This window comes from Podarcis liolepis, assembly GCF_965112155.1.
Source record: "Podarcis liolepis genome assembly, chromosome: 3".
Classification (NCBI taxonomy): Eukaryota; Metazoa; Chordata; class Lepidosauria; order Squamata; family Lacertidae; genus Podarcis; species Podarcis liolepis.
Genome location: NC_139557.1, coordinates 61,029,948 through 61,040,262, shown reverse-complemented (window position 1 = coordinate 61,040,262; position 10,315 = coordinate 61,029,948). Strand labels below are relative to the sequence as shown.

Sequence of the window (10,315 nt, the reverse complement as noted above, 5' to 3'; positions counted from 1 at the left end):
GGGTCCCAAGTTTGGGAAATCCTGATCTAGACCAACCCCCTGCAATGCAGGAATATGCAGCTGTCCCATACGGGGATTGAACCTGCAACCTTGGCATTTTCAGCACTATGCAGTCTAACCAACTGAGCTATCCAGGTTGATCCTTTCTTAGCAGGCCATGTGACTGGTGGTCTGAAAGAGTGTCTTTAAAACAAAACCCCCGCGGTGATTTACATCTTTTTCAGTCAGTTGCCGCATCCCCCCAGTGCCATTCAAGCAGCTTGGCACCACAGCATTGAACCCAGACATAGGTATGGAATGAAGGGAAATGAGACCCTTGCTGAAGGGAAACAGACCTGGGAACCATATGCTTATTGCCTTGGGTTCTGTGATGGAAGAAAAATGATACGAGAAAAATAATCCAAGCTGCAGCCTGGACAAGACCTAGTATATCATGTGGTCAGTAGGATTGGGACATTAATTGTCTTACCCTATCAACAATCACATAGTGAAAACTACATTCCAAAAGTTTTAAATGAAAAACCACACATCAAAAACATAACCAGCTTAGCTGCTGTTTAATAACCATTAATAACCAGAATGGCTGAGGCAACCCCGTCAGATGGGCGGGATACAAATAAGTTGTTGTTGCTGCTATATAACGACCTTGTCATATTTGGAGTAAGGCTGGGGAAGGGTAGGTTTTTAATCACCTTTTCTGTGCATGGTTATGGACTAATTTGGGATTCTAATTGTTAACAACTGTGAACAGATGGAATATTCATCCAGATACAGTTAACAGCATTTTAGTGCAAACTCAGTTGTGGAAGAAGCTGATGTCTGTACGAACCTAAGTTTCCACACACAGCAAAGAGGACTACTTATGGTAAATGGAAAGCATTCTGAAAGGCTTGATATATTACAGTCACTTTTAAAAAATATCAATAAACAAAAACAAACCACACATCATTTAGAGAAAGCAGAGGAATGCCAGACTTTCCAAAAAGCTCACACTTTGGCTGATCCCTGCAATGGCTGTGTGTACATTGCCATTTACTCCAGCTCCAGTGCACTCCCACTGCTGGTGTTTGAAACAGAGTACACATGACGTTGGCCACAACCCATATGTATCCTGAAATTTCTCGAGAAATACAGAGGTTTGATGTGATTGCCCTCAAATCAGCTTCTGTCTGACTTGTGAGCTTAAGTTGAGGTGTGAGAGTTGAGCTGAGGTGTGAACATTTTGGAAAACCTTTGTGCATGCTCAGATGACCGCTTCATTAAATAGGAATTTAGTGGGGTCGCAGGCATGGGGAAACCAAACAGGTAAAGCTCATTGGATGAAGACCTCTTCAATGTCTGTCTAGTATGAACAGCAATTTAAAAATGGAATGGGGCAGAGAGGAGAATGACCTCACTGCATTTTAAGCTGCTAATGTGTACATAGCCAATGTCTTCTGGAATTATGTCCCATTGTGAAGGACATTTATATATATTTTCTTTCTGTTTGTGTATGTAGGCTTTAGGACAGCATGTAGAGAATGGGATCTAATCCACAAGAAAGGGGGTAGCAAAAGGACGCCACCCTGTATGAAAGTAAAAGGGAGAATTGCCATTTATTTCAACCACAATGTACACTTTTCACACTTTAGTTTGTAGATAAAATGATGTCATCAAAGAATTAAGGAGATGGAAACCGTTATTTTAAAAAGTACTATAACGAAGGAAAGAGGCCAGCTTTTAGAAGTGGCTGGGGGTAGGTGGGGGTTCATGCCAAGTTTGTGGTACACAAACAGAGCTTCTTACACCACACTGCTAAATTAAGGGATGAGATCACATGTTTCCACTTAGTCTTTTAAGCTCACTTTTTGAAACCTTCCTTTAAAGCTGTGCCATGTAGAAATTTCCAGCTGAAATAGTTCCTGCTTTAGACGTTCACATCTTCATCTCAAACACCTTCCTCCGTGGCTCATGGTTCAATGGGGCAGATATTCTGAAAATGTCTCCAAAGCTTGAATGTCCCCTGAGCCTTCAAAGAGCATTGCCTCCAAGCTATCAGGCTTTTCCACACACTTATGTCCCTAGTTTAAAACTCATATATCCATCAGTGGCCTGTGTGCTAATTTGTTTGGAAGTTTAGCAAGCTGCACAGGACTATATCCAGAGAAGAGGTAAAAGACCTTTGGATGAAAGTGGAGAAGGGCCATTTCAAGCTAGTGAAGAGGGGTAAACTACAAAAAAAAAAAGTCCAAATTGGATTGCTGCTAGTATCAGCAGTACATAACTTTGGGAGTGCACTTTACACTGAGTTACAAGGTTAAACTGACTTGAGGCTGTAAGAGGATATACTGAATGGATATCCGAGGGTTTTAAAACGAAGCCTGGATTATAGAAGGATCTACTGGGTGCATTAATTCTCAGTAATCACAGTTCCTATAACTGTTGTTCTGATTTCTCCAAGATTATATCTTTTTCAGATAATCAATCTAGGGTACTCTTTCGGGGCTTTTTGTAGGTCCAGGTTGCAAATACAGAGCCTGTGCTTTTAAGTTTCCACATGCCTTGTATCTGTTTTCACAGTCTGATGAATGCACATAGAGTCGGGTGTGGGACCTGCCGCTACAGCCCTGCTCCCTGCTGCCAGATGCATTCATTTAGCTCACACTGATCGTCTGAAAATAGCTTACCGTTATTATCCCTCTTGCTTAGAGGGAGGGAAATAAAACTGGGACTGAGTCTCTTGCTAAGTGTCATCCACTTAGCATCCAAAGCTGGGCCTTGAGTTCTAGTCACCAAATTAATTACATTTCCTACCTTCTGGCTTTTACCACAGTTCTGAGTGCTTGTCGGGTGAAACTTGGGAGTAGGAGAAGATGACCAGTTTTGGTTGATAAATTTAAGCTTGAGTGACAGAATTGCAAATTTAATAACTGTCTTAATGAAGTCAATGTAAATGTGATGGTAAATAGAACTTGTTTAGTGCTGACCTTTATCAACAAGCTTTTAGGAGATCAGTGGGAAATGTTAGAAAACTCTGACATTTACAGAAAATCTCAAGGTCAACTGAGCGTTGCCAGTAAATTACCCGCTCCGCCTCTCAGCAGCAGGACTCTGAAGAGGAGCACGTGTCAAAGGCTTCTCCTGTTGAACTTCTGCCTGTGTGACGAGGGAGGAGGGGGCTCCTCGTTGCCCAGCCGCGAGCTTCTGCCCCCTCGCTCTTTCCCCTCAGGACCTTCGCTTCGCCGGCTCTCCTCAGGGCTCCTCACCCAGGTCGCGCTCTCTTCCTCCTCCTCCTCCTCCCGCGCTTTCCTCAGCCCTCGAGGCCCGCTGACTCCGCGGGGGCGGGGTGACGCCGGGCACCCGCCCCGTCCAATGAGCAGGCGCGGCGCCTGGCGGAGGCGCCAGGAGGCTGCCTCGGCCAGCTCAGTCCCTACAGCTTAGCGGTCGGCTGAGGTGCGCGCCTGGCGCGGGTTCAGCGGGCGACGAGGATGCGCCGCTGGCCGCTGCTGCTGCTGCTCTTGTGGGGGCTGCCCGCCGTGCCCGGGCGCCACTACCCGCACAGCGCCGTGCTGGACGGGGCGTCCCGCTACCGGCTCTCGTGGGCTGCGCAGGGCAGCTCCATCGCCTTCCGCCTGGAGGTGCGCGCGGCGGGCTACGTGGGCTTCGGCTTCTCCCCCACGGGAGGCATGGCTTCGGCGGACATCGTGCTGGGCGGGTTGGACGCGGGGAAGCCCTACCTGCAGGTGAGGCGGACGGGCGCCTTGGACAGCGCTGGGGGGGGGGGCAGAGTACGATCTGATATGGGGCGGGGGTCTGGCTCACAAGTGCATTGGGGGAGAGGGAAGGAGAAGAAGGGCTGGCTCCCCCTTCCAGGACCAGGGATCCAAGCTCCTTAGGGGTCCAGGCTCCAGCTGCTCAGTGGAATGGGCAGCCGTGCACTCTGTGCATGCTCAGAGCACGAGGGTCTATTATAAAGCTGCTGGTGCAGTGAAAGGCAACGGGACAGCCACCAAATCGCGACCGTTTGGGGCAAGGGGCAAAATGGGATCTCATGCTTGCTTCTCCTGAATAGTCATTACTGTCATGCCATTACTACTTCTATTATCATTTTCGATTTATATACAGTACCGTCCTTCATCAAAAGATCTCGGGGCGGTTCACAAAAAACAAACCTGGTACCAAGGGATAGGTTTCGAAAAACCTCCTTACGCGTTTTCCGTGAACTTGCTGGGTTGTAAAAAGAATTAATATGAGGAAACATTCAAACATGTATTGGAGTTATTCTGGCGTGTGTGGGGCGTGTGTTTTTATGGGGAGGGTGTGTGCCAGCAATCCTATGCGAGACAGAGAGTAGTAGAAGACTTAAAAGCGTTTTTAAAAATGTGACCTATTTTATGAATAGCCTTATCTCCCAGGTTAGAAGCCTAGTGCTGAAGTTGGTTCTGAGTTCGGCAGGTTTGAGGGTTGATCCCTGGGCAAGACTTGGGTCCATCTAAGACCCTTCTAAGGTGAGCAGATGAGTGACCAGATGGGTAGCATGCTCATTGGAGGAAAAGGCAATGGCATACAAGTAATTTTCTGCCTCTCATCTGTCTGTTTTTCACCTGGCATTGACAGAGCACTCATAGTATGTAAATCTGTGTTCAGTTGAGTTTAAAGGTGAGAGTGCTTAGGATTGCAGCCCTAAGTTTTAGCATTATTAATGATGACAAGCCCCAATGTTCACGTGACTGTGTTCACACTTCATGTGCACAGATTCAGGAATTAATATTATTAGTAATAGAACATTGAATATTTGTCCCCTTGTAGGGATGGGCGAATCTGGAGATTTTTGTTTCTCCTCAGTTTCTCATTTTTTCACTCTCTTCAGTTCATCAGATTTCTACATCAGTTTGCAATTTCATAAAAGAACAAACCTTGACAAGCAGGACTTCTGCAAAGGGAGGTTTTGTGTCACACACCTTTTAATAATAATAATAATAATAATAATAATAATAATAATAATAATAATAATAATAATAATTTATTATTTATACCCCGCCCATCTGGCTGGGCTTCCCCAGCCACTCTGGGCGGCTTCCAAAAGAATATTAAAATACTATGATACATCAAACATTAAAAGCTTCCCTAAACAGGGCTGCCTTCAGATGTCTTCTAAAAGTCTGGTAGTTGTTGTTCTCTTTGACATCTGGTGGGAGGGCGTTCCACAGGGAGGGCACCACTACTGAGAAGGCCCTCTGCCTGGTTCCCTGTAACTTGGCTTTTCGCAGTGAGGGAACCGCCAGAAGGCCCTCGGTGCTGGACCTCAGTGTCCGGGTAGAACGATGGGGGTGGAGACGCTCCTTCAGGTATACTGGACCGAGGCCATTTTGGAATTCCTTTAGTGTGTCCACAAGTATTCAGTTGGGGGAGATCTGGTTGACATTATATACTTAGACTTCCAAAATGCTTTTGATAAAGTTCCTCACAAAAGGCTCATGAGTCAACGTAGCAGCCAGCCACATGACAAAACATCGTAGGAACACAGGAAACTGCTTTATATCATCTAGCACAGATTAGTGACAATATAAAGGTTTGATTACCACAAAGTAGGCATTTATCTTTTTCCTTTAGTTATACTTATTTCCTTATGTTTATATAAGCAAACAGAAGTGAATTATTATGTTTGCACCATATTGGTGCACACAATATGGTGCTTTACATGGCTTTATTTATTTATTTTTTAAAAAAGGCCCTGCTCTCAAGAAACTTGCAATTCATATGCTCCATTAGATAAAACTGTTTTGCTTCCATCAAGGAAGATATAGATCAACATCTAGCTGATCGATCTGTGAAAGCTCATAGTGGAAGATCTGAACAGTCGAACTGAAGTGTTTTTACATAGTATTTATAAGAAAAACACACATATATACACAAACAAGCCAGAGCTTTCTTTTTTCACAGACTTAAAAAAATTTAAAATGCCCCACCAGGAATTGATTTCCCACATCCCCACCCAAAAAAGAAAATATTTGCCAAGTACTAGAGATCAGGAAAACTTTTAAATAAAAAACATAAATAATTATCTCTCTCTGTGCCGCTTGATGTTACCTGGGGCTTTTGCTTCAGTATCTGGTATGATGAAACAGAACTTGAAAGATGCTTCTACTAACTCCTTGTAAATAGATCAATCAGGTTGAAGGGTGCAATTATATTATGGAGACAAAAAAGAACTTTACAAAGGGTCCACACATTCTTTCAAAAACTGTGGTTGAGTGGAGAGGGAGCCTGGAATGATGCATTAGTGGCCGAGCATTCCAGGAGCTCAGAGATTAGAGTGGGAACCCAGCTCTAACTATTTGGAAAGTGCAATACTTGTGTCTAAATAAGAGTGGTCTCTCAAGCATGCTTAATAGCTGTTCTATGAGGGGTGGGAAAAGAGTGAGAGTTGAGCTAAGGTGGCGGGGGGGGGGGGAGAGAAAGAGAAAGGGAGAGAGCACTCACTACAGACACATTTGCAGGCCAATGGTAGCAAAGTAGCTGCAGACGGGTGGAGCTATTATTATGAATACATTTAAGCATGGAAAAAGCACATGTACCTCAGTGCAGTGAAGCAAAGATACTTGACTGGTGCTGCCTCAGAGAAATTGCTCAGTCTGTCTGCGCTTGTAGTTATAGTGCCACTGCAATATTGCCAAAGTGAGTTTCTCGGCAGATTACTTGCCATGAGAGTGCTCAAGGCAGCTCTAATTTTTGCATCTAGCTTTTTGAAAGACCCTCTCTTTTTTGCTCATGAATTGACACAGCTTGCATTTTCTTGTCTCCTCCGTGGTCTCCACCCCCTTCTGGAATTGTGCATCCCCACCCGCAGCCTGCAGTAGCTGTAAGATCCATTCTTGCAGAGGGTAATCCTTCTTTATGAATGCTTGTTTTGTGCAAGTTCTACAGAACGTTGCATTGCAAACCCTTCTGTTGAATTCTTGCACAAAAATAGCCCTTACTTGAGGCATAAATCCTTTTGTGAATAGCTCTTCATTAATACGCTGTGTTCATTATAACCCTTGCTTGTTAGCTGACACCCATAACGAAGAATATTTGTTTTATCAAATACAATCAATTTTGAGATGTTACAGAGGAACAATCAGAATAGATTTTGAAAAGCGAGAAAATGGTGAACGGAACCATATTCTTCTTTTAAATGCACTCATGCCAACATAAACAAAGAAATGCTAAGAAAACAAATAGAAAAGCAGTAAGGGGAGATATGTCAGTGTGACACACACTTTATATGTCAGCTGGTGTTTGGCTGGAGGCATTTCAGTACGAAGCCTCCCTGTATTGATTTAACTATGGGGTGAGTTTGTAGTGTAAGAGCATTCACACTTGAGAAACCAGAACAAAACATAGTAGTTGGCATCTTGCTCCATATTTACTGGCCTTCCACACAGCAGACCTGCTTCTTCTAAACATGTGTTCAAATCTGCATTAATTCAACAACCATTTTGAAGAAGTGTTGAGTACAGATAGAGGTTTTCCACACGGCTGGAACAAATTGTGAAGAAAGGACACAATTTCTGAAGTTGTATTCTTTTACCATGAGGTGTAGAAACAAGTGTTATTTTTAAGATAAAACCCCTCACAGACACCCCCCTCTTCTCAGCTTTTCCACAGATATACAAAATACCTATAGCCCTGGTTGGCACCCTCTGCTATAATTAACCAAGCCCTGCTGGGGAAACCCAGCCAGAGGGGCAGGGTGTGGTCTCTGTTGTGTTAGGTTGTAAACCTGCATAATTCCCCAAAGCCAGGTTAAATGATAATAAATGACTTGTCAGCCTGCCAGTTCTAAATGGTTCCCCACCTAAAAATGCCTGAAGCAATTCTTTTTTGGTTCTTTATTACATTTGAATCCTTCCAGTGAATCTCAGGCTGACATTTTACCCTCACAACATATCCATGTAGGTTAAGCTGAGAGCTTAACTTGTGCCAAATGTGAATGTGGACCTGGCACACTAGTCACTGTACTAGTCTGACTTGAGTGGTACAGAATGAACACTCTCATCCATAATTTGCATTCACGTGGAACAAAATTAACACCCCACAAGCATAATGCCCCATATGCCCTGGTAGAATTGCATAATCAGGCTATCAAATAATCTTGTGACCCTTTGTGTTGGAGTGCCCCAGTGTAGTTGAACATATTATTCTCACTTCCTTTACTAATGGAAGGAGGCAACATATATTGCAGGTTGTCAAGTATTTGGAGGGTATCTTCTCCATAAAAACACCTGTTCAAGGATAGAATGACAGCTGTGATTCCCCCCCCCCCAAGGTTCCTTGTGCAGCTCTGCTTACATTCTTCAAGGATAAAACAGGGCTTATTTACATATTTTTACTACATCCATAAGAAAGTACTCTCCTTGCCATTTTGTATAGCACTAATCAGAAACCATATCAACTGCAAATCCCTTTTGAGAGAGCGAGAGCAGGGTCAACAGCATGTGAGGAGCAATTCATCATCAATGCCTTCATCTGTAGGAAATTATATACCTCATCTTTTATGATCCGTAAAATCAACTTACCATGTGTTGCTTCAATTTCTAAATTACTTCCAGTGCATGAAAGACATCTAATTGTTTGACTACACCCACAAGCCAATAATTGCTTACGGTAGTTTTCTTTTTTTAAAAAAGTGCTGATTTTAGGCAGTATCATTACTTCCAAACATCCTAAACTTTGGCATTATATAGTCTGCATCCAGGATGAACAGCACATTACATGTGGTCAGCAGGGATCTAAAGCTCTCTTTACACAATACTTTGACCTGACATGGTTCTTGCCATTGACAGGCTCTCACTGGTAGCACCTGTGACTTCAGAATAAGGAAGATGTCTCTGTTCATGCTCATAGTGGTACAAGCTCAGTGGCAAGCACAAGTCCCAGAAGTCAAGATTCCAAGGTGCATGAGCAAGGCAAGAGGAATCTATGAAGCAAATGGAATCTATGAAGATGTCCCAACAAGTGACATTCCCCTCCTGCCAAGTTTTCAAAGATAAGGCAGGGCAAACTCTGCCATAAGGCTGTCTTGTCCTGTGTGTCTGCCACAGGTACACATGTCTGCTCTGTCTGGGGGGTGCATGTGATCTTACCTACAAAGGTGGTGCCTGGTCCACAATTGGGGGGATGGAAAGAACTGGCAAATCTACTTCCCCCTCTCTGGCTTCTAGAGCCAAAAGGGGAGGACCTCCTTCCTCCATCTCCGGGTGCCAACCTTCCAGCCCCCACCCCCACCCCACCCATCTTCCTATCCTTCCTGGGGTTGCCAAGCCACATCCTGATGGAGTCAAGGAGTCATTATCATAGTTCTTCACATATGTCTTTGCCAATGAGGTTAGGGCAGACTACAGTTATATACAGTGCTGGGGGTTGCCACTGTGATTCAGAGCCACGCAGTGCCACATCATAGGCAGAGAATAACTCCTTACACAAAGCTGCTCTGATGATCATGATAATAGAGTAATTCAAGGTAACAAGTAAACTCAGAATATTTTGCCTCATAGCAGGTACGGGAGGCAGGTGAGTGAACTGACTGAATGTCAGTATCTTTGTTGATCTGTTACATGATTTATCGTTTGCGGACAGGAACTGTTTGTCCACTAATATATACTGGTTTTCTTGGAGATGCACACCTTGGGTTATCCACCCAAATTGTTTGTGTTTAGTTTCTGTTTATTTATTTGGTCTGTTGTCTGCCCCACCCCTTTTCTTTTACATGTATCTCTAATAAAATTCTTTTTTAAGAAGAAAGAAAGAAAGAAAGAAAGAAAGAAAGAAAGAAAGAAAGAAAGAAAGAACTGCTGGAAAAATGCGTCCGAAACCATAGTAGCTACAGCTTACTCAACACCTCATTTTGGAGTGTGGTCCTGGCCAACTCACTCTGAGCAAAATAGGAAACAAATGCACAAATGCCCCCACAAGCTAAGAAGAGAAAATTAGATGACATTACTGTCCTGGTCTCTAAGTCTATGGAAGGTTTTTGTGAATTAGCATCAGAGAATTTTAAGTCAGTCACAGGACTTATGGTGACCTAGAGAGGAGTCAGAAAGCCAGCTGCACATTATGACAAAGAATTCAGAGGTGAAGAGGTTAATGACACTATAATGCAGCTTATGCATTATATCATATGTCTGCTAACATTGAGAAGTAGGATAATCTTTCCTCAGAAAAACCTTAAAATATTCCTGTGGGTTGGCACATAGAAAGTGTACAACAATATCATATTCCTATTTAATATTTCTCTGCCTGCCTGCCTGCCTGCCTGCCTGCCTGCCTCTCTCTCTCTCTCACGCACACACAC

General features: G+C 43.7%; 1 protein-coding gene across 1 annotated transcript in view; it reads left to right on the top strand.

Moving 5' to 3' along the window:
- The first annotated feature begins 3,338 nt into the window (after positions 1 to 3,338).
- The window catches only part of LOC310704535 (DBH-like monooxygenase protein 1), a 34,234-nt gene continuing 27,257 nt past the window's right edge, over positions 3,339 to 10,315 (top strand). The window contains exon 1 of the mRNA XM_083498154.1: positions 3,339 to 3,722. Coding sequence (XP_083354280.1) covers positions 3,468 to 3,722 — 255 coding nt within the window. The 5' untranslated portion in view covers positions 3,339 to 3,467. The remainder of the gene's footprint in view (positions 3,723 to 10,315) is intronic.